Genomic DNA, 25,623 nt, shown 5'->3' on the forward strand with positions numbered 1-25,623 from the left:
TGCGTTAATTGTGACTAATTATATCTCTGATTACCTTCATTACCACGAGGGATCTAGTATAGTACGCAACTCCCTCCAAATACAGAATCCCGGCCATGCAATTCAAATTAGAGATTTTCCCGACATTCATAATACACTAACCGATATGTAATATATCAATACACTTATGTAATATGCAATACTGATAATCTCTCCTAAAGTAAGCAATACTATTCTGGACAAACTTATTCTCAATTGAAATGTTTCTCAAATAAATTCAGCGACATTGTGAATTCTCTAATCATGTATTTTCACCAAGTAATTTGGCTTTTTCATGTTTCACAGTAGGACAAACAGAGCGAGAAATGATTGGTTTTGATGCTTCTAATACACATTTACTGAGTACGTTTCACTGTTGAGCATTCTGCAGTGTCAGTCAGTGGTTGGATCAAACCCAGTCCATCACATACCTTCTTTTTGTAACACCTCCTCAGGAAGTTCAGATCCGAGACAAAGGAGTGCATTTTAAAGCAGTACACGACGCTGATAGGAAAACTGGAGGGTCAGCACATATTCCATCTGAAGGAAGAGGTTATCCCGTTTTGTATGACCACCCAAAGGCGAGTATCACTGCCATGATGAAGAAAACGTTTCAGCGTCTGCCCTTCGGAATATCATCAGCCTGTAAATGTTCGAAAAAGATGAATAATGAAAAGTCTGGAATAGAGGGGGTGAGGTGCCGCATGGACAATATTCTAGTCATCGAGAGAGACCAACCGGAACATGATCAGTGACTTAAACCAGGCTGCAATGATTTGGTTCAAAACATTGACACTGAAGGAGTCAGGAGAGATCTCTCGAAGGTTATAGCCATCACTGATTTGGTAGAACCCCGGAAGATTGAGTGCCTGAGGCGTTCCTTAGGATTGGTCAATCACTTTATGACGTATTTTTCCGAATCTGGCGGAGAAGATCAGAACAAGCCCTGAAAAGACTTGCAAAAACAGGAGAATGCTCAGTTGGGCCACGGCCCCGTCAGATGTAAGCAGTTTTGGACTTGGTGTAGCCGAGTGATGTTATGCATAAGCAGCCTTATCGTAAGATGACGCCGGTGGCTTATTTTAGGAAATTTTTGACCGAGACGGAGCGGCGATATTCCCAAATTGAAAAAGAGGTGTTGATTGTCACATGGGAACTTGAACACTGGGTAGAGTTCTTTATCGGAATGGTCACAAGCCATTGATTCCGTAGTATTCCATCATAAAACTGGACGGAAAGTTCGATGCGCATTGTTATTATTTTAGAGAGAATTTTACAACCGACATTGAGCAGCAGCATGTCTTTTTTCCAGATTTCCTTACTCTTTGGAATAAGGTAACTGATTTCTCTTCTTTGGGATTTTGAAAACTGAATTTCATGGAAGGATTCACTGAAGCAATCCAGATTATTTTAACTAAATAGATCTATAGAAGATTTCATAGAATTTGACATGTAAGCCGACGCCTCCCAGACTTAGAGTTTGACAGCTTTGGGTATACCTCGCGAGATTGTCCTCTTTTCCAGAAATTCAGGAAAATGCTTTTCCTTTTCTGGAACTGTAAACCCGAATTTTTGGATGGACAGACAGCGCAATGTAATTTTGTCAAAGGAGCCGACCTCACTACGGGTCAACTGGGTAACAAGACACCTTACAACTCTGAAAAGACGATAAAGTTTGTTCGAGTTGTTTTCCTGGCCCACCCGAATTGGGTTTACACGTTATTTAGTGGGATATTGCTAGACAGTTAGTTTTACTCAGTTTTAGTACCTTCTATATATGCCATGGAAAGACCCGAAATATATCTTGCATTTCCTTTCATTTTATTACAGTATATCGCCCGAAGAATGCAGGAAATAACAAGGCTGAAAGAATACTCATTCACTGGCGCCAATAGTGATATCCCTGTCATATTCAACCTTGTCAAAAGGTATCCTTCATCTTTGGTTGGAGTGGCTACTATCTTGGACTTAAAACGTGCGACCCTGGCAAGGGATAAATTGCAAGAAAATAGATGACAGTGAACTTGGTGCTAAAAATCAACAACTGCACTTAAACATAAACAAAATCGTTTTCTTTAAGTTTATTTCATGTCCGACCTTTCGCTATGTTACTATCTTTCAGTACACTTCTTCTTTTCATACAAAATCTCTATGAAAGATAAATTTATCTTGCAAAACGCCTTTAATAATATCTAATTAAAAATATGACTTAATGCTATTAAAATCCCGTATATTTTCAACAGTGAAAGATTATTTACGTTATTTGTTTCCACTGGACCTGAAAAGTCGTCGGCAATATATATATAATATTTCTTTATTTATTGCTATTTAAACATAAAATGAAAAAAAATTTTGTAATATTTTTTTAAAACTACCCATTTCAAGCAGGCTTTCACGAAGACCTTAACGGTTACAGTCATTCTCCAGACATATCGTCAAATATAGCACCTCTGGCAATATTTTCTTTAATCTTCCCACGATAACTTTTTAGAATTCTAAACAACGAAGCATTTCCCACAGAAACATTTTATGACTTTGAAAATGACTTGAACAAATTTTCATTCCATCTATAGAAATGCTACGTTATAAATCGCCTTTTACATGAATATTAAGAGAAAAGGCTATATCCCAGTTGCCTTTTGCCTCTGTCTCAAAACGAGTCTTTGTGCGAAACCATTCATATGAAAACGTGTTCTAACCACAGGTTCATTTTCATTCAAATCAAACTCCTTTCCATATGAAAGGTTTTGAACGAGGAATCGTATTGAAACAGAGGTACAAGGTAAATTGGAAATGGCCTATTCCATAAATGGCAAATTCTATAAATGGTACAACTGGAAATATGCCGACAACAGAACCCGTAATCTAATGTGTTAGCAATGCGCAAAGAAAGTCCACTTGAAAAACTGAAAGCGTTTGAAATAAGTAGTATGCTTTGGTCATTACTTCGGTAAACATAAGGTAATTTTCGAAAACGAGAGAAAGCAGCATCTCCCCATTTCCTCGTAAAACGAAAATTCAAATTTTCCTTCCACTCGAATAGTTTGATGGTACTAAACTATACAACCGAAGAAGGCTACACGACAGGAATTTATGTTTCTCTGTCGTTGCCATTCGCATTTTTTGTTCCGTTAAACAACTCATCTTCTTCTATTTCGCTGCCGGGCGTTTCTACGGTGTCATTCTGACCGTACATGCTGTAAATATCCACCTCACTGAGGTCGAGTTTTGCAAGCAAACTGTTGGGCCCTGAGACGAGAACTTCGGCCTTGACTATGTCTTCCGCCTCGTCCACATCTTCATCCGGTCCAATGGCAGCCCTGACACTAATCCATCGCCAGCACTCCTACAAGAAAATTGCAATTACAGACAATATTGAAAAACGCAAATTTTAACTCGCACAGATTTTCTTGGGTGCCTCCTTGTTTCTCCGAAGACAATAAAATGTTTAAGAATGAAGCGCGCAGCAGGTGTGGCGATGCAGTTTCTGCACCACTGAATAGCGAGAGAGTTAAGAATTTTCAAAGAAAAGTTGGACTGAACATTATCTGTTTACAATAAAGGGACACGCGTGTGTTTTACCGTCAAAATACGCCGCGATGACTTAGGTTTGTTCAACGGGTAACCAAATGCAGCCACAGGTTAACACAATTGTCAATTTTCGTTAACCTGCTTGCGTGTTCGTCTGCCGAGGACTGCCGTATGTGTTAGTGTGGATTACAGGTCAGGTTGGCACGCTGGATACTATTCTTTATTCAGATTATTATTCTAGCAACCTACATAACCTGGGTTTAATGAAAATCATTAAACACATCAATCAATCAATTAATCAATCACTCACTCACTCACTCACTCACTCACTCACTCACTCACTCACTCACTCACTCACTCACTCACTCACTCACTCACTCACTCACTCACTCACTCACTCACTCACTCACTCACTCACTCACTCACTCACTCACTCACTCACTCACTCACTCACTCACTCACTCACTCACTCACTCACTCACTCACTCACTCACTCACTCACTCACTCACTCACTCACTCACTCACTCACTCACTCACTCACTCACTCACTCACTCACTCACTCACTCACTCACTCACTCACTCACTCACTCACTCACTCACTCACTCACTCACTCACTCACTCACTCACTCACTCACTCACTCACTCAGTCAGTCAGTCAGTCAGTCAGTCGATCGATCAATCGATCGATTGATGAATCAGTCAACTTACTGATAAGATGACCTCCCAGCCCCTCCCTAGTGGGTCACTTGCTGTTACTTTGTAGCGCCTTTCAATTGAGTTTCGGTTGATCATCCAAACCTTTGGATTAACACACATAATCAAAATAAGAAACACCGGTCTGACACAAATACCACAGCTATCCTTCCTATACAGTTTACACATAAAAAAAATCAAGCATTTATCCAAGATGAAAACAATATCTTGCAGGTATGGATTCAAACATCCTAGCTTGAGCAAACGTTTTCACAGTAATGTAACGTACATGGTTGTTAGGTCCCACAGATAGAGACGCCACCTGAAATTGTTGAGACTGCCACGCAGTGCCTTCTGGGTAGGTATCCGTGATGTGCTGACGATACCAGCATGTACCTGTAGAAATGGCGCGAAAATCAATCACTGTCCAATTGCTCTAAAAAGGCTCACACAGAAATATCATTTCCATGCACAACTTTATCATGATAAGACACCGTGAGTAAAATGACAGACCCTTCCTTAAAGTCTCAATTCTTCACGTATCAAAATCCGATATTTGATGACATTTTCACGACCTTATTCACTCCACGGATTCTCTCGACCTAATGTCATTTTTCCTTTCCTCTCTAAGGTCTGGAGGGTAATTTTTTGTTGTGTTTTATTATAACCGTGCGAGCCATGTTTATAAGACTACAAATATTCACCTTATCTATGTTCAGCCAGACTCTATAAAGTTAAAGATATTGCCGACACAACGTTGCATTTCGTGGCCGTCCTATTCAAAACAACAGCGTGACATGACCGAGTCCTGCGTATTTTGGAGAACGTGAACCATGACAGTAAATGTTTCGTATTCCAATGCGAACGCTGGCACTAACAGCAAGTTTTGAGACCAATAGACTTGCTGATAGGACCCAGCTAAGTACTGCACATAATCTGAAGGTTAAATATAACTTCAAGTTACTAGGCGTTGTCCTCGGCATAGCCCGCTTAAGAGGCTGTCTCTGTAAGAACCGACCACTGATTTTACTTCGAAAATTCGATTTTTCTCATAAGCTGGGATTTCGAAGCCCTTACCTAGTCAATCACTAAAATGAGTTTTGTTTCATTAAAAATTCCAATTGAAGTTTTCTAGGATTGATTGAAGTTCGGTCCGCTCGACACAAGTTTCATGCCCGCCGAAATCTTCTCATTATACTCACGGGAAAGATTGGGAACTAAATCACTTGTTGTAAACACAAAATGGCCGTGGCATTTATCAATTCTTCCTTGGCTTCCCGAATCACCGTTTACTGTTCATACATGTATGCGTGCCGAGAGTTGTCCAAAAGAGTGCTTCTACAAACCTTTCAAGAGGAGTCTACATGATTAAACCGGCTTCGAGGAAAACAATGGTCAGTAATACAAAGAACATCGAAGTATGTGACGGTCACGCTCGACACAGATGAGGAATGTATAAATCTACTTTATATACAAACCTTCAGTTGGAAGGAAAAGCTGGCAGTTTTAATGCTACCTAGGTTTCAAGGATCGCTGCAAAGGACCAAAACTTTAATCTTGAAGCCAGGTAGGAGATTTACGGGAATTTATCGGAGCACTTTACGAAGGCGAGTGTGTTAGTTACTTACTGGGATGTTTTCAAAATTTCCTGAACTTTAAGCGGTCGTTAGTTTTGAAAACCTAGTGGGCAGACAAATTTTATTATTGTTTTAAATTAAGGGACATTTATACTTTCTATTCATGTAGTTCAGCGGTTTCAAACAGGTGCCACATTTTTAAAACGTGCCTTCAAAGTAGAGCTATTTTCGCGTTTGGTTCAAAACTCGATTTAACGGGTAGAAAATCTTCTTTTAACCGTTGAAGGAACAACATTGAATTATAATTGCAACATGGCTAAACAAACTGCTATAATATATCTATAGTTGAAAAAAAGAATTGGGACTTTTGAGCGAATATTATGATATTTTTTAGAGCGCCGGCAATATGTGCTATTTTTCCAGTTTCGGCGGGCATGAAACTTGTGTCGAGCGGACCGAACTTCAATCAATCCTAGAAAACTTCAATTGGAATTTTTAATGAAACAAAACTCATTTTAGTGATTGACTAGGTAAGGGCTTCGAAATCCCAGCTTATGAGAAAAATCGAATTTTCGAAGTAAAATCAGTGGTCGGTTCTTACAGAGACAGCCTCTTAAGCTCTCTAATGTCAGTCAGTTCACCCTTTTATACGCTTTTACGCTTTTTATACGCTTAAAACTGTTAGATTAGAAGAAAGTGATCGTACCATCTTTCTCGCGAGCCCACACTGATGTCTTTCCAGTAGACACTTGATACAGATGAGGAGGCCTTTCACTTATGTGAAACCACCTGTCCCCTACAAGAAAAAAAAAACAGAACAAAGAAAACAGAGGTAGGTTCCATAGTTGAGCTGAAACTGGTGTGGGCTATTCTAGAGTAACTCTTGAAACGCAGTACAGTGCTACAGTCGTTCACTCGTACTACAGTCGCACACTCGTTCCACAGTCGTTCTGGAGTTTCAGTGATGGTAGTGCATTAACATGGCGCAAATGAGCTCCTTGAGTAACTTCACCCTAAATGTACGGCCGACATCAGTCCGTTTGGATCTCGCTTTTCTCCGCCAACCAGCGTGAGGCCAGCGGGGAAGTTTGCAAAAAGTCTAGTAGGATCTTCAATGTTCAAAAAGGTGTGAGAGACGAGAGCAACGGCTTGACCGTCCCTACCTCGAAGATCACTGTTTTCCTTGAGCTACGCTCTCCGAAAACTGATCACTTCTCGGAACAGGTAATGTCCGCGGACAAATATCCGAGCATATTTTCGCGTCAAATGGAGGCTATTGTTATAAAGATGGTGACTGACGCTTTGTTTTCGTTTTTGAATTTGTATACCAACATACCCAGTTTTAAAGTAATCTTTGAACATTGAAATGTCGTATATCTGAATACTGAAAGACACTTAAGGACCAACTAACTGTCCCAGGGAATTGAGCCCGATGTACTAAATATTTTTGTGTGATGCAGGTTTAAAACCTCTGTATTTTACAAAGAATGAATGGGCTCGTCATCGCTTTTGCCATCTGCAAATTCCGCGTTTTTGAAAAACAATTCAGTCTTCAAATATTCGTATGATATCTTCTCTACGCAAAACCACGTGCTACTGCGACAAAATGTAAACAACGACATCAGCAGCTCTTGTCCTGCAAGATTTAATTGTTCACGAAGAAATGGAAAATGTTTGAGGAAAAGCAAGAGAATGGACTGTGGCCTTGTAGCGGTAAGGGAACTTGTGTGTTTCTATTATCCCGAGAACTATACAGGCTGAGAACTCAATCTCCCTGGCAGATTCAATCATGCCGGGCAGGTCAGAGGATAGAAGCCTGACTTAAGGACAGTCCCTGGCCCTCCAGGTTGGAGGTTTGGCGCGGGGCCTTAGGTGGCCATATGGTCTTAAGTGACCTGCGGGGCACGGTGAGGGATGATGATGATGATGATGATGATGATGATGATGATGATGATGATGAACAGAATGAAGAGTAAGTTACCCTTCATCCTCAAGCAAGCATACATCTTAATGAGAGTTATACTAGGGCTACGAAGCGGCCTGAAGTTATAATTCAAATTATGTGAACAGATGAAGTGAGAAATACATGAGACAACAAACGGTAGGAATTTCCCAGTTAGCGCTTCAAACCACTTTTTAACGCCATCAGATGGGCGAACCCCCCTAAAGAAACAATAAAAGGGACCTGGGTATACCCACAAGGCCCTGGGACCTAGATCTCGTGGTCCCGTGATGCTTCGGTGGCTTTTTGACGCCATGGAATAGACAGGCAAAAGAGAGACTCCATAGGAGGGAGGGAAGAAGGGTGGGAAGCTCATATATTTCTCACTTCATCTGTTCGTATAATTTGAATTATAACTTCAGGCCGCTTCGCGGCCCTAGTATAACTCTCATTATATTTCACAGACTCCGTTCGACATATATGAGACAACAAATGGTAGTTTTTGACGCTGCTACTAAGAGCAATAAAACAGCCATGGTTCCACATAACAAAACATTTAAATTATATATATATTATATATATAAATCAAAACTCAACAGGAGAATAGCTGAGTTTACAAGTAGATCTACTTTGAGGATAAGAACCCAGTAGCAAAGTCTGAAGTAAACAAGGGTTTATAGTAAAATGTTCTGAAAGTTGAAGCACAAGACCAGTCGGCCATTGACATGATAGTCGACAGCGGGACAAATGCATTGACAGCTGCTGTCGTAGATGCACCACGCACAGAGTGAGCTTTAAAAACGTGACTGTCTATTCCTACTGCACTCATAAAGGTTCGTAGCTAACGCCCCAACGATGTAGAAGTGACCAGTTTGTGGGGACGTTTAAATGAAATAAACAACTTATCGGGAAGATAAGACGGGATAACGGGTCGAACGTTCCTGGATGATTTTAGATATTGTCTAAAACAATCTATGGGACAGAGCTTCTTGTCTTGGTCAAAGCGGGCAAAAAATGCTTCCGCTGGTTTATCTGCACTGCCAGTTTTTCTAGGGACGGTGAGTTTGAAAAAAACACCCCTTCTGGAAGGACGCTGCAATGTCTGAGATCCAGGGAAACCAAGGCGGAAATCCGTTCAGGACAGGTTAATGCAAACAGGGTGACTAACTTCATTGAGATAGCTTTAAGTGATAGGGTGCTGTTTTTCCCCAAAGAAATCATGTATGTAGTCATAACATCAGAATTCCAAGTATGGGAATGCCTGGGCTTTGGAGGACGTTTATTGGGAGCTCCTTTAAGGAACCTAGTAACGTAAGGATGCTGACCCATTGAAAAAACCGTCTATCTTTGGATGAGTTGACGAAATGGCAGAACGAAGGACGGTAAGTGATCGGTATGCTAAGCCTTCGTTAAAGAGTTCTTTTAAAAAAATTAGAATGTCACTTATAGATGACGAAAGATGATCAATTTGCCGTCTAGTGATACGACGAAGTGGAGGTACTAGTAGCTGCAATGAGTAGATCGACAACGTTTGTTGGAATGCCCTCAGCTTGGAAACGTTAGTAGAGATGTGAAACACGGCCAAATGAAGGCGAGGATACATTGGATGAACTCGGTTCAGGTCGGTCGGGTCCGTTAAGAGGATTGGACCGTTCGGTATTAACACTGGCTGAGATATAGAAGTCTCAGCAGAATCAGCCACCAGGGCTGGGCTTCCCAAACTGGAGCAACGAGAATTAGTTCCGTTTAGTCGCTTGTTACCTTCGTCAGGATTTTGAATATCACATTGAAGTGGGGTGGGGCATAGCCCGTAGAGGAGCCCAGTTTATCGTAAAGGCTTCGTGTAGATGGCTCCAGGGTCGGGTCTCCAACTGATGTAATCCGTGAGTTGGTTGGTTAGACGACTCGCAAGCAGATCCGTCTGACAATTCAGCAGAAAAGGCTGAATAAGTGTTGGTACCAACTTCCACTCGCTCATGTCCTTGAATTCTTTGGACTCCTTGTCCGCTGAGACGTTGTCTCTTCCTGGGATGTGAGAAGCTATCAAAAGGATGTCTCTTTCCTGACACCAATCCCACATCTCTAAGATCAGAGTCATAAGTTGGCATGGGGGAACGTGTACCCCCTTTGTTATTGATGTAAGCGATGGCGGTAGTGTTGATACGGTTACGTGAGACTTACCTTTGAGACAGGTTTTTCAGTAAAGCCAAAAAAGGACACCTTTAGCTCTAGATAATTGATTTGTTGGAGACACTCTTTTGTGACCATCCTTTTGCACCCCAACCTTTCTTGGATGCGTCAGTTGTGATCATATCCGGCGGAGGAAGGTGCACGGGATTGCCGTTTGCATTGAGGGTGTGTTTCAACCACTAAGCACGTTCTACTTTGGCATTCGGTGAGAGGACATGCAAAGCGTCGTAACGCTCCTGGTTCATTTGTAGGCCTCTTATCAGATCTGACTGCAAGTGACAAAGTGTAGTGGAACTCGCCAAATGGCTGGTCTCGAGGACTCTAACAGTCCTATCAAACTTGCTAGGTTTCGCAATTTGATACTTTGAGAAACGAGCAGCCGGCGACAACAGTCTAAAATTTTGTTGGCTTTTTCTGTCGGTAGTGATATCATCATGCACATTGAGTCGATTTGGAAACCCGGGAAGGTTATCACTTGTGTTGGAATCAGTAATGATTTCTTGAGGTTTATTTTAAAACCTAGAGACTGAAGGAGAGTCACTACCAGCTGAGTATTTTTCACAGCTACCTCCATTGTGGCAGCCAAAAGAAGAAAGTCGTCCAGGAAAATAAGGACTCAAATGGCCTTCCTCCTCAGGAATGCCGCAGCAGGTTTTAGAACTTTCGTAAAAATTCTGGGGGCTGAACACAGGCCGAATGGAAGAGCTTTGAACTGGTAACAAGTTCCCTTCCAAAGGAAGCGAAGGAACTTTCGGCAAGACTCGTGAGCAGGCACAGAAAGGCAAGCATCTTTTAAATCTGTATATGTTTGTATAAAATCTCTGGTATAAGCAACGTCTTTAGGCAACTGAGGTTTTCCATCTGGAAATGCTCGTTTACAATGAACTTGTTCAAAGAACGTATCATCGGACGCAAAGGTCCTCCCTTTTTGAATACAAGGAACAGGCGGCTGTTAAAAAACTGTCTCTGGTAAAAGGGGTCTTATGTATGGCCCCTTTTTGCAATAACTCGTTCACTTCCTGGGATATTAGGAGTGACTCCTGACCCGATGATTGGATAAATGGTTGAGACTTCTGAAAAGGAGTTTTGAGGAAACTTATATTGTAACCTGGAACAATTGAGAGAATCGGCGGGTCCCATGTTAGGGTTCTCCAAGACACTATGCACTCTGGGAGTCTGGCTGACGTCCCTTCTGGGGAGGGGGACGAAAAAGCCTGTTTTTTGAACGAGGCCCTTAGTAATTTGACTGAGATTTAGAAGGGTTGGAATACCCAGTGGATTGATACTTGTTAAAGGTGTCTCCTCGATGTCTGCTTTGAGACTGGGACTATTACTACATCTAGAAAAGGATTTCCCTGTAGTCTGTGCCAAATTTTTTGAGAGACCCCTTGACAATTCGGCCTGTTTTGAGGCCAAGGAGGGGAAATCATCTATAAATAGCCATGATTTTGCATTAGGCAGAGGTAGTTCCGCGAGGTTTGTCCTCGAACGGTTTGTGACTGCGAGGACTCTCTGTCGTTTCAGGATAGACATTTGAGCATTGGCTGAGCCTAAAAGGCAAAGAACTTGTTCAAAAGCTACTTTAATTTCCTCATAAAGTGGAGCTGAATCATTTTTGATACAATCATGAAGGCCACAAAGTGGACCCGTGGCAATTAAGATAGCATACTGAACATTAAACATTTCCTTATCCCTTTCTTGTACAAACTTTTTCACTTTAAATTGTTGCTCGAGTTTTAGAGCAGAGAGTGCATCCACTTCAGGAGTCGCCCAGTCATCCAAAATAACAAGACATGACTGGTAAGATAAAATGTAATTTTCTCCAAAAATTAGTATCCAGAAACTTGGAGAAAGAAGCTGATGGTTTCCAGGAGGTTGACTTGGCAACTGGGTCTAACAGCCCATGATCATCACTAGATTTCGTTGAGTTTTCAGCTTCGTCAGATGTCTTGCTAGACTCTGTTGGTGCCTTAGTAGGCGCTACGGGTGCCTGAATAGGCTCTACGGGTGCCTTAATAGGCTCTACGGGTGCCCCAACGGGCGTAGTAGCAGTCTTAAAAGACGCTTCGGTCGCCAAAGATTCGCTAATCCCAAAGCCTGACGTTTCATCAGCCATAATCGACAAAGCATCATCATCAGTATCTGCCATAGTTTCTGGCTGATTTGCTCGGGACTCAAACGAGTCTCTTCGGTTGGAAAGACGTTCAATCGACTGAAGAATCTTCTGAAGGGAATCGTTTTCGTCTTTGCGCCGTTTCGGCGGGGACTCTTCATGATGTACGTCAGGCGACGAAACAGAGTTTTGGCGGGAAGATGGCGACCGAGAGCGAGACCTTTTTCGCGACTTGTGTCTTCTATGGGACATGCTCAGCGATTTTAAATATCCTGAAAAGCGACAAAAATCACCTAAACGAAAACTTACTGTGTAAAAACACAGAGGCTAAGCCTAAAAAATGGTTCGAATTTGTAAATAAGCAGGGCAAAAGCAAAATACTTACCGAATGGTTTGAAGCACAAGGAAAAAAAGCCACCGAAGCATCACGGGACCACGAGATCTAGGTCCCAGGGCCTTGTGGGTATACCCAGGCCCCTTTTATTGTTTCTTTAGGGGGGTTCGCCCTTCTGATGGCGTTAAAAAGTGGTTTTAAACACTAACTGGGAAATTCCTACCATTTGTTGTCTCATATATTTCGAACGGAGTCTGTGAAATATAATTTGTATTCAGTACAGCAAATCTTTTACACTGTGAACCTAAGATCGCGCATTTCCCTTACTCATAATCAATTCAGACTTTGTTAGGTGAATTCTCTGAATTTTGAACATCGATTCCCTAAAACTTTTCAGAGATGTTGGGGATGATGGCATTACACCTGAAGCTCCAGAGAATGCAATTTTGTGTCCAAGTTCATCTAGAGGAGCGTTTCAAATTAAATGCGGCTTATGGGCAATATTCTTTTACAATATTTGACTCATTAGCATAAGCGATCCAACTTCTGATCAAACTACAAAAATATCAGTTCTGAAAATTGATAGGTCACAGCAGGAGTAACTGTGCCAAAGAATTCGAAAACGATGTATTGAATACTTTCTGTGCCACGGGTGTTAAAAACTCAAAATTTAGTAACGAATTTACGGGTTCATTAGCGCTTTTGCCACTTAATCTCCATCAATGTCGTCTACAAAGAGCTAAAACGTTCACCATGTACAAGAGTTCTTGAATTAAATGTTTGGAGTCAATTCGTATCTAACAAGATGCCTTTTGTACGGAAATTCGTATGTTAATGAAGCAAAATGTAAACAATAACGTCAGCAAGGATCGCCAAATGGAGAAGATATCATTGACAAACATAGGTTTTCTTATTTAAATTTGCCAACCAGTTTTAAACAACAGACTCTTTTTTGGCAGTCATCTCTTTGTGGAGATGGCTGGAACATGTCCTACGGATGGACACATAAGATAGAAGAGCGTGAGCCGGTTAGCTTATCGGAAAATACTTTCCATTTTTCTTATCCTTCTGTCTTTATCATGAAAACATCATCGATATATCTGCAACAAGTTTGAGGTTAAAAGGGGGCGTTAGCAAGAGCATTATCTCCGAAAAGGCCACTAGCTTACATAATCATTTTATTTGGTACGCTCCTCTAGATAAAACGTGGACACAAAATTCCATGCCTACAGTAGAGGAACTTGAAACATCACTGTGAACGGTACTCTGCCAGCAAAAAGACGACCATGATGTGATTACGCCATCCTCCAATATCACTCATAGGATTTATAGGACTGATCGACGTTCAAAATTTAGAGAATTAAATTTTCACAAGCTAACACTCATTCAAGAAATTGTGTTAATACGTTAAGTAATTTGTTCATTCAAAGACGACTGTTGGAAATTCAGCAACTCAAGTGAAAAAAATAATTGACAAACACTATTCACTTGACCCTGAAAATGACTTCCACTCAAATCATCGAAACGTCAATCGCCAACAACAGTTCTCTTCACAGCTACCCGCTCTTCGGACGATCACATTAGCTATTGGAAAATATTAAATTTATTTGATTCCATACATTTTCACTTTATTTCTGAAAATTTGGTGATACAACAAGACAATATCCCGTACCTAATTTTTTCGGAGATCGCCTTAGCACTGTGTTGATATTGTAAGGAGACTTTAATTGTTGATCGCCATAAATGTGTACCTGTGATCTGCTTTTCTCCAAATCCTGCCCTGAAATAGGCGGTGCCATTCTCAGCTATTCCCCAGACCCTTCTCTTAGATCCAACAGAGATACTGATAAAAGGCAGATCTGTTAAAATGTGCTCCCACGCTGTGCCCTACCACAAATACGACACAACCAGAAATTATTAGTGACAACTTACTTACTTATAACTCATCGCGAATGACATAAATAATTATTAAAAATATTCGCATAGGGGAAGAGCCGACCAGAATTTATTTTAGCAAAATCAGTGAAAGGAGGCGGGGATAGGGGGGAGGGCGTGTTTCCCTACAAGTGCAAAGCTGTCGCATTTATTTTGCAAAGTCTGACACAACATATCTTGCTTAAAAAGGGATTTCATATTGTACAAAAGAACCTGTCTTTTCTTAATAAACAAACACTGCTAATTTGACAAAGGGACTGAATTTTCTTCACAGAAGGAAACTGAACGGACCTTATTTTTCTATATTATACTCTGCTTAATTTTTCTAACCTTTAGACGTTTAGACGTCACGTATAAAAAAAAATCATAAGGCCCAGCAAGTGCTAAGTCAATAACGCTCAGTACAAATGAAGTATTTCTTTTGTTCCCCAGACTGAAAATGGAAATGACACAAACCTTTCGCCAGATTTTTGATTATTTAGAAAACTCATTAATACAGTGCCTCCTGTAAGGATTTCAAAACTTTCAGCAACTGTAAAATTGTGGAAATACGACAAACTTAGTTTAGTGCGAAACTCTCATCTTTCATATTTAGAACGAAACATAAACTATTCTTTATCACACAGCGAAATTACCGATGAAAAAGTAGTAGAGTTGGCGCTGGACGGGTAGACGGGTAATTTCTACAATGGGCAAATGTTTCCGTTCGCAGAAGGAGAACGATTCCAAAGTTAAAACTTTCAATCGCTGGCTATAACATCACCCAAGTTTCCAGTATTTTCTGCTGTTAACAACCAGCTCATCGCTACAATGAACCAAAAAATGTTGTTGGAAAGAGAGCAGTTCAATATTAGTAAACCGCAATAAAACATGACATCGGTTCCTCTCTCCTTTCCGGAGGCCTTACCTAGAACTCGTTTTAATATTATTGGCAGCAAACCCAACTAAAAACTTCCCTGACAGCTTGTCTGACCTGTCTAATCTTCCAACAATACAAAATCGGGTTTAGCACAGAGTTAAAATACAGCAGTGTTATAGCGTAAGCGTGAGCGATAAGAATCGCTTCACTGCTGCCGTAAACCGCCCAAAGTGCGGCCACAATCATGTACGGTAAAGAACACATGAGTAAAACACAGTAAACCCACAATGCAGTAGATACTGTACTCTTATATCGCCGAGTGCTGAACGCTGACGTGCTCGCTTCGTTGACGCTCTGACTCGGTTGATCCCAAGCGATTTGTCTTTCTTGCCGTCGTTTCTCTCGCTGGTGAAGAAGAATGTGGATTGTCGTGTAGCTGAATGATGAAACAGCGATGCTGAGGAACACTCCAATTATTTGTAGGATAGTGAAAGTTTCTCGGTTGCACAGACTTGCTGATCCAGCCGCGAAACTTACTAGCCATGTCATTAAGACAACCAAGCGCGTGCGCCCAAGAGAAACGACCTCTCTGTACCTGAGCTTCAAACGGAGCGCTAGCAAGCGATCGACGCTGATCTCAGAGGTGGTTAAAAGAGAAATCCCGGACATTGCAAACCCAATCACATCCCAATACGGCAGCGCGCTCGAGCAAAGCGCGGCTTGGCCCTTTGCCGTGGATATCATGTAGATCAGGTTGAATGGCTGCACAATAAAACCAACACAGATATCGCTGGTTGCCAGAGAGTACAAGAGTGTTCGCGATGGAGGATGAATAGAGGACACTCCACGAAGAACCCACAAGATCACTGCATTTCCAAGCACCGCAACGAAAAGTAACACGCCATTGACACCAGATAGTAAAACGAGAGAGGCAACGAAGAATAAGGATCGCTTCGAAATTTCTTCCAAATCAGGACACTGCGTTGCGTGAAACGATTGTTCGATGCCCTCAGATGTCGAGTTGGTCTCCATTACTTATCAAACTTCCAGTCAAATAGACGGTGAAGACACCGACTTATCACTTCCAGACAGCCACTACCAGCAAGTATCCTCCAATTTTATACGACTCTGTTGAAAGTTGTATTGTTCCACTAAATACTGACATCTGTACGTTTTAAACTGGCAGTGCAATCATAGTCGCTTTGATTGTTTGTGAAGTGTTGTTATCAATGTAGTGACATCAAACTTTGCCTCAATTACTTTTACAATGCTTGTATAGCAAATTGTAATGTAAATTACTTATGATTTTCAGCGACAAACACGCAAAACACCTTAATAAAGGAACAAGTTGTTTCGGACACCAAAATATCATGAATCAAGAAAGAAGAAAATTGCTACCGCGCGACATGCACTGTATGCTCATTTTTCAAACAAAACAACATCGCGTTAAAAAACACAACATAAAGTTTTCACTTCTCGTGTTCTCATTTGCTTAATCTTGCCAAAACCACCAGTTTTTTGGCCTACGGCGTAAAATGAACTAAAGAGAAGCCGGCTTGGCTGCTTTCTGTGTTTCTGCATGTAGTTGTTTCAGCCTCAAGCTATTGAATGGAACAAAAACTGGCGCCGGAATCAATGATCATCTTTAAGCAAGATTGGTTTCGTTATTTAATTCCGTGCAACAGGAAGCTTAAATGGACCACAACAGAAACGGGAGCGTTGCTAAACAAACGTTTTATTGAATAGTAGGATGGCTCTGCAGAAGCCTTATCCATCTTTGCACATATCTTCGCAATTCTCTACAAAAATAAAACAACAAAATCCCTAAACTGCGCATATTTATAGGAAAAAAATTCGACAACGAATTTTGTGTTTCTTTTCCGACCTTGACATGGGAACCTAAACAGCCACCAGTGGGACTACGTTTTGCCAGCTGGAAGCCAAATTAACTGTTCTATATCGCAGCGTCCACAAGCAACGCTTTTAAAGAGTCTGTGATAATCCTCCTGACTACAAAACAGACAGAAGATCTTTTCACTCAAATCCTATACTTGTTTTCACCAACTCTTCTCGTCTTTTCTAATTAATTCTTACATTGTCTAGTAGTTACAACATATGTTAGATAAATTACATTGGTAGCATTTTTGCGATTTCTAGTTTCAAAAGACCGGAGTTTCCATTAAAAAACATGGTTGTATTTAGTGTTTTAAGGGTAAATATCTCTTTTCCCTTGCGTACGTGGTATACATAATGATATTGGAACATTTAAATAGAACTGAATGCCGTAAAAAGAAAAAAAAAAAAATGGTTGTACAAAATTTATCACACATCATCTCATATAATAACACTACTCTGGACAGCCCAACATGAATTTATCAAACTGAAAACTTAAGATCATTTGCGACACATCAGGAATTAATAAATCCACCTGCAGTTGGATCACCGCCACTAGTTTCACATTAAAGAAAAAAAAAGACTTATCGAGGCATGATGCATATCTTATTTTTCTCAATTATCGTTTTTCAGAGACAATGGCTCTGCACGAGCGTTTTACATTTTAATGCATATCTTTGCCACCTTCCACAAAACAACATATTAAGGTATCATGGTAGGTGGATTGACAGTGTTTGGAAATCGCGCTCTTACGCTGGCGCTTTGAAAGAAAACCCCATCAACCTATACATTTTCTGAAAGCTTAATAGTTATAGAATACAATCATATCTTTGAAATTTTCTAAAAAGTTATTGTCGCAGTGATATTAAAAGAAATACCCAGAAACACTGCTTCGCTTAAACTGGTTAGCTTCCGCGCGTGAATTATCGGAGCGGCGCGATTTACATCGGAAGTGTTTTCTCACACATCACCCTCAAAAATCGTGTCTGCGATTTTCCAGATGTGGTTTGGTTTTTTTTCTACACCCTCCTAAACTTTGATATTTTTAATGCGGACGTTTCCTTCTACAAAAGAGGCCATAACTTTGAAACGGAAGCGAAATTAAACAAAGCCCGACACGGTTTTTCGAAGGAGGTATCCTAGAAGATACTTGCCGATTTTCAGCCAATTCCATCGGAAGACGCGCGTAAACGAACTAAAAATGTTCATCCTTATATGCAGTTTTATTTTATCGAGAAAAACACGAAAAACCTTTCATGAGATTTGTATGAATAGGTGTTAAAAATCCCCTCCACACTGACAGATGTCGGCATGGGTCAGTTTACCACAACAATGGGTTATGACAACTTGAAATAAACAGACGACTAACATTCTGGCGCGCAAACCCGCGTCGCAGTGAAGTCGTCCGAGAAGGGACAAACTACAAGTTAAACTGCCGTGATCTTTTACTTAAAAGATTTCGTCGGCGGCATTGGTATTATGTTGCTTAAGTTTAGGCTCCTTCGTTCTCCAGACATTTTTTGAAACCATGCCTCGTGAAGCAAAAAGCATTAAAAAGAGGAAATCTCGAGGTCTACATTGTCAACATCTGAATCTGCGCTTCATTCTCTCGTTGTGGAAGTTTCGGAATCGCGTCCGTTCTACAACAATTTCGTTCGACTAGCACTTGTTGTATTTTGTCCTTTAGCTTCATTGGCGGGACTAGTGTCCTCGAGTTCCTTCAACCATTCTTCTTGGTTACAGTGCGACCCACGGTCGCTCAGAGCCAAAGATCTTGTTCGACGCTGAACCTGTGGGTTCCACCAGATTTTCGCCTCTTCGACCTCTTCGAAGACGAAAATGGTCAAGAATTTTTTGTCGTGACATAAAGAAAATTTGACAAGAACGAAAGCCAACTTGCGATGAAACAACCAGATCAAGAACAGTCCGCGTGCACAAATGAAATATCACACCGTAATTCGCGTTACTTGTGACAACTGGCGGTGAATCTTAATTAGAGGTGTCAACGCGCTGTAAGGGGTTAATAATATTCAAAAATAGTTTCTTTGCTTTAACTTAAAAAGTAAAAAAGCCCTTTCCCCCATTCTTTCTGCAAAATATTTATCTCAGTCTTCTCAATTTGAACAACCAAAAAAAGATTTTTCGCATTTTTCGTAAAAATCCACCTACCACGATACCTTAAGAGCAGCTTCGTCTAAATATCAACTATACTTGGAAATAGCAAAAAAAATCGAATTTCTTCAAACTCGCCCAGAATGAAGCCCTACGGGCACTAGTTACAAAAATATTGTTTTAAGTTAGATAAATCAAAAATTATTTTTTTTCCGCAATTTTTTCGTTTCGATGTCCCAAATCGGCCAAAATCCATCGAAAATGAGAGGCAAATTCAGAGGCTCATAAACTCAAAAGTAAAAATCTTCATTACAAACTGATTGTACGTCGTATTTGTACTTCCTTTATTGTCTATTTAGAGCTAAATAGATCGTGATTTGATTAGAACAAAAATATTTGATGAGTAGTTCGTATAGTGTGATCGTCCGGGTGAGTGTAGTTCTGAAAAGAACTGTTGTTGGTGACTGACGTTTCGACAACCTGAGCGGAAGTCATCTTCAGAGTCAAGTGAATAGTGTTTGTCAGTCGATGATCTTATAAGTCTGGTCCGTCGAGCGTGATTGGTCAGTATAGCCATGATGGTATTGGCTGAAAGACTCGTGTAAAGTTTGTCATCAGTCATTGGTGACTGACCTATTTGACTAACAACAGACGGATCAAACCCAATACCATCATGGCTATACTGACCAATCACGTTCGACGGACCAGACTTATAAGATCATCGACTGACAAACACTATTCACTTGACTCTGAAGATGACTTCCGCTCAGGTTGTCGAAACGTCAGTCACCAACAACAGTTCTTTTCAGAACTACACTCACCCGGACGATCACACTATACGAACTACTGATACTCCTGGGTTCAAACCATTTACTGTGAAAAATATTTGATGAATTTTCTAAATTAACGACCAAAGACTCAGTCAGTCTGCACGGTCTGCAGTGCTTTGGCGTGACCGATACTACGCAGTATTCGAACGTGACAGTAACTACTGAGTGAACAAAGTAAAATCAAGCACTTTTTAAAGGTAATGGAATTTGACTCTAGCTTCTAACTGTTCATGAAGACAGTCAATTTCACTTTACATTTTTGGGATCGATTGTTTATTTTGGAGTTGCCCATGGAAACTGTCAGTGGAGTTCAGTTGGTTTTACGACAAACATGCGGTTGGCATGTGCATGGAATTTATAGCAGCGGGCAGGTCACGGAACATTGAACATTTCTTCTTTTAGAGGTTTCCAAATCTGGGTCCAGCTTCTTTAGAAGGTTAATCCAAGAAGACGACTCTTCTATAGATATCAATATTCAGGTAAGTATCGGCTAACATATTTCAAGTTTGCAAATTTCACTGGAATTGACTTCAATTCAATTCTCAGCAAACAAAGTTATTGTGTCAAAATGCGTCCTTTAGCTCCTTCCTTCACCCTGTAAGATTTCATATCTGGAAATATTTTCTTGCAATCATGGTTTCGGAGAGATATCCCTAGAAATTGTTTCAAAATAACAAAGCGTTTGCTTTTCTTCCGGGTTTTCTTACAGTAATCGGTTTCGTTACACTTGGGTCAAAGGTCACGTTTTCAGGAAGAAGTGCTGCATTTAGTTCGCTATCTCAGCGCTCGCGATTTTATTTACCCCAAAATTTTATTTCACTAATTTGAAGAAGAAACAATGCTCTTTCAGACCAAACTAGGCGTTTTGGGAAAAGCCGCGTACCAGAACGCCTTTTTAGCATTTGAAAATAGGCTAAATGTAGACCTCTTGTAAAGCTGTCTTGGGTCGTTAATTTAGAAAATTCATCAAATATTTTTGTTTTAATCAAATCACGATCTATTTAGCTCTAAATAGACAAGAAAGGAAGTACAAATACGACGTGCAATCAGTTTGTAATGAAGATTTTTACTTTTGAGTTTACGAGCCTCTGAATATGCCGCTCATTTTCGATGGATTTTGGCCGATTTGGGGCATCGAAACGAAAAAATTGCGGGAAAAAAATCATTTTTGATTTATCTAACTTAAAACAATATTTTTGTAACTAGTGCCCGTAGGGCTTCATTCTGGGCGAGTTTGAAGAAATTTGATTTTTTCGCTATTTCCAAGTCTAGTTGATATTTAGGCGAAGTTGCTCTTAAAAATTCTGCCACAGCGAATTTGTCAAGTTCTTTTCGAACCTCCACATTACAAGCTCTACAGGCGTCAGTGGAATAACTTTTACGAGCTTGGGGCATGGAGCTTCATTGTTTGAAGCTAATTTCTAGTCGATAAAGTAGTGGTTATTTGAGTTGGCATGCATTGCTTCAAAGAGTTGGGAGGCGATCCCAAAAATCCGATACCGATCCTTAAAATTCCATAATGATCCCAAAAATCCCAGACCTCTTTACATCAAACTTCCCCATTTGTCATACAGGTTTTTATATTCAATTCCCCCATAGTCTGTCACAACATAATTTTATCCAGATAAATTACAATGGCAGGATTTTTCACAAGCCCGGGTTTCCATTACACACAGATTGTCACAGAAAATCGGACGGCCGAAAATGAATTAGCCAAGCTGAAAATCATTAGACATACATCAGGAAGGTTTCAGGATCTATAAAATCCACTTGGATCAATGCCGAATGTTTTGTCTTGTTTTTCTCAATTAACCTTTATAATTTTAATGTTTAATTTCGCTGAAACTCATCAGAGATGAGCCGCTGTAGCAGATTGTTCTAAAAATAGATTGAGCTGTCTTGATCTTGGACGGTTTCTGTGATTTCAAACCAAATTTACTGTTTGTTACATTAAATTGTAACGAGCCGTTACATTATGTATTCAACACTACAATATTAAGAGTATTCTAGAGAGCAGTTTTTAATTACGTGATTAAGTCAGTGGCGAAACGATTTTAGGAACGCCTGCTTGTTATTCGCTGAACAAGAGCCGCACATTCTAAGGTGGCTGGTACCAGTTTTCTCGCGCGGGGAGTAGATCACCATCGTGCGTCACGCGTGAGTAACACGCACGATAGAAAAAACCCGAAAGACCAAAACAAATATGGCGTCGCGCGGCTTTATTCGCGCAAGGTCACTTTTGTATTGATGGAGACGAAATTCGCATATAAAGGAGGCTTTACCTGCTAGAACAACTTTAGTCAATTCTGTGTATTTAAGAAAAATTGTTTCGGGAATTCAATGTTTCCCAAATTTCAAAGGCAACTCGATCGATCGTGACAGCCACAGGCAGCGTATAAAGGGCTCGCAAAACATATCAAATCTACCCAGAATTTGTGTAAAAATCCTACAGAGTAAGCCCAGGAGGTTGTCTTTAACGACAGCTACAACTGTAAATGATGTTTTAGCAGCAAACAAAACAAAACGCCTGTTCGGAGCCCGCTCCCCCGCGCGGGCACACGAAGCAGTCAGCGGTAGTCAAAACAGCTCATGAGCAACTGCTGATCTTATAAAGTCTGGATTTTTGAATGCGTGTCTACGCGCGTGGGAATAACGGAACTCTCGAAGGGTTTTACATGAAAACAAGCCTGGTGATCTCTTCTTTTGATTGATTTAATATAATATTATTATTGAGAGGAAACGTCAAAAAAAAAAAAATTCTACGGAAGGAAATTTGCACTTTGTGCAAACTGTCGTTTTTTCAAGTTTACGAGAAATCGGCTCCGTAAAATTATTTTAAAATTGTTGTGCATTTTCATTTTTAGATGTCAAAAGCTATTGATTAAAAAACACTCGGGGTCACCGGGTTAATTTTTTAGTTATTAGTGACATAAACGAAAAATCAGGTCTTCCTTTTGGAATGTTGCCATGGTAACTGCTGACGACAGAATAACAGCTGTTTCAGGTCAAGTATAAATTATATAATCCAAACCTACAAAAATATTACAGTGGCCCTGGTCTGCCTTTTTGTTACATTCTTACAAAGGTATGAGCCGTCAAAAACCTGAAAACTGGTACGAGCCACCTTAAGGGGAAAGGTTCACAGTAATACGGCTCCGCATAAATATGGGACATTGATCAAGTGTGAGGTCAAGATGGCTTGATATTGGTCAAGTTCTCTTTTTTTTGCGTGTTTATGGACCGAGACGAAGTCGACTCCATAATTCGCAACAAAAAGAACGAGGCCAATATCCAGCCATCTTGACCGAACAAGCTTTGTCAATAAAGGATTTATTATATGGCTTTCGGGAAGATTTTTCTTGCGAGACACAGCGGGTAATCCCGAGCGGGCAAGAGAGCGCCATCTTGCTCGCTCGGGTAGCCAATCAGAGAGCAGGATTTGATTCATCTTGCCTGCTGACGGAGCTAGCCATATAATAAAAGGATATGCTTCTCCATTTTAAACCAGTGACATTCTGAGTGAAGATAGTCTATATCTAAGGTTAACTTTTGTTGCAAACCACAAATAAAAACGTTCAAGGTTTGCTACTACTCTGAGAACAAAGAACTTGACATGAAGAAATAGTATTGCTATAAAGTAAACAACTGAGTGACATTCAGCAGGTAAGAAGCAATCGTTAATTTCACACTAACAAAGCTTCTGACAAAATAATTGAGCCGCCAGTCAGGACCAGAAGCCGGGTTTCCCTTATCGCAAAGATAATAACTTCCGATAGCTAGGGAAAATTAAGCGATGAAAAAAGAAATGACGGTGTATTTGACGCTTTCCCATTTTGTCTTTATGTTTTCTTGTTTAACTTTGGTCCTTTCGCTTATCAACACCCGAATTCACTTTTCTTACACTGACTCAGATTAAGCCAATTCGGATATACTAGAGGATATTTGATCAACCTTTAATAATAAACCAAACGTCAAGTGAATTAATTTGAATGAAATCATGCATTCTAAGCTGGTTAATAATACCAAATATTAAGAAATACATCGTTGGAAGCGTTTTCTGCAAGCAGTCACACAGTCTAGTTCAACAACAACAACAGAGGATAAAGGGTGAGGGAGTCAATCCTGCCAATGAGCGGTTCTCAATTGAGTAAGACTAAAACCAAGTTATCACCCTAGCCAGTCGGAAAGGACAATCCAGTGATCCGATCAATTTTTTCAGCAGATACATTTAGCTAACGTGTGCGAGAGAGTCACGATTGGTTTTGGTTTAACTTCTGATTGGATGACAAAGTGCTGCGAGAGTGTACAAACCAATGAAATTAAATGGCAATGACTTTTCACAGTCAAGTGAAAACTGCTCTATTCCCGAGGTAATACCTGTCAAGTTATTTTTCAGATCACTCCGGAGTCTCCCGGTTTCGGAAATCCTAGGAGAGTCTAGAAAAACCAATTCTGTGACGCGGATTTTGGTCACGTGGACAGCCCAAGCGACTTCACACGGATTTCTTCCTCCACAAAACATCCGCGACACGCGCGTGGTAACATCCACAGAAGAACTACCTTATTGCTACTTCATTTCGCGGGTCTTTAATTCCGCGATTTTCGCGATTGTAAACAAATCGCGAAATTTAACACCCATATAGCGAATTCAAATCAAAGAAGAACAAATGATTAACGTGTACTAACAACAACATATACAAGATATGTATCGACAAATACGCAAACTATAAACTGGTTTTACTGGTAAGTTCCATTCTGTACCTTCTGTTGTGAAATAGCGTCAATTTGCAAAGATGGAGTAGAGAATCTAGCTATCGTCTTCATCTGAATCGCTAGATTCGTGCAAATCCCTTAGAATAAAATGAAGTTGAGAACGCTTGAATCGCGAAACTTGATGCCCTTTTTCCATATTTGCCTATTGAAATCGCGAAAATAAAACCCCGCGAAATACTGTCTCGCCAAATTCGCGAAATCAAGTACCCGCGAAATTAAGTACCAATAAGGTAGGTACTATGTCTAAAAATAACTTGAGAGGGAATAATAAGAGAGGGAATAAGGCATAAACATGAAAGGGGCAACTTCAGGAATCAGGCTTATATGGGGAGCAATCCTATAGACATTGACTCATTTTGTACGGCGACAGAAACTTAAGATTACGCGCCATCACAGCGCCGAGCTACAAACAAACAAACAAAATCCCACAACTAAATTTACGCTCACGCACTCGGAAAAAATAAGCAATTAGCAATAAGAATTTGCAATGATAACAAGCTAGTCAGAAATGAGATTGATCATAACAGGTCGCCACCATCAGTATACATGAGTAACAACTCCATCCAAATCCGCTGGCTTGAACAACTGAACAAAGCGTAAGTCTCATATCTAGAATAGTACAAGTTTTTATTTACCTGTGGGCAATCTCCTGTGACACCATGTCGGTATAGGACATCACCTTTTGTCCCCACAGCCCACACCGCTATCAAGCCGTCAAGTAAATCGATTTGAATCGATACGTCACGCAGTCTCACTTGAGGTGTCACTTGAATCCATGGACCAGTTGTTGTCAGTTTACAACGTCTTAAGAGAAAAAAAT

At 40.4% G+C, this 25,623-nt stretch overlaps 1 protein-coding gene and 1 pseudogene across 1 annotated transcript in view; both read right to left on the minus strand.

The window, feature by feature from the left end:
- Nucleotides 1–2,068: 2,068 nt before the first annotated feature.
- The window catches only part of LOC145489624 (tectonin beta-propeller repeat-containing protein 1-like), a 43,448-nt gene continuing 19,893 nt past the window's right edge, over nt 2,069–25,623 (minus strand). Inside the window, exons 13-18 of the mRNA XM_081468631.1 lie at nt 25,439–25,607; nt 14,153–14,288; nt 6,529–6,618; nt 4,535–4,641; nt 4,261–4,350; nt 2,069–3,364 (exon numbers count right to left, since the gene is read on the minus strand). Of these exons, the coding sequence (XP_081324757.1) occupies nt 3,110–3,364; nt 4,261–4,350; nt 4,535–4,641; nt 6,529–6,618; nt 14,153–14,288; nt 25,439–25,607 (847 nt within the window). The 3' untranslated portion in view covers nt 2,069–3,109. The remainder of the gene's footprint in view (nt 3,365–4,260; nt 4,351–4,534; nt 4,642–6,528; nt 6,619–14,152; nt 14,289–25,438; nt 25,608–25,623) is intronic.
- On the minus strand, nt 6,614–14,009 carry LOC145489677 (uncharacterized; annotated as a pseudogene).

This window comes from Orbicella franksi, chromosome 6 (genome assembly GCF_964199315.1).
Source record: "Orbicella franksi chromosome 6, jaOrbFran1.1, whole genome shotgun sequence".
Lineage (NCBI taxonomy): Eukaryota > Metazoa > Cnidaria > Anthozoa > Scleractinia > Merulinidae > Orbicella > Orbicella franksi.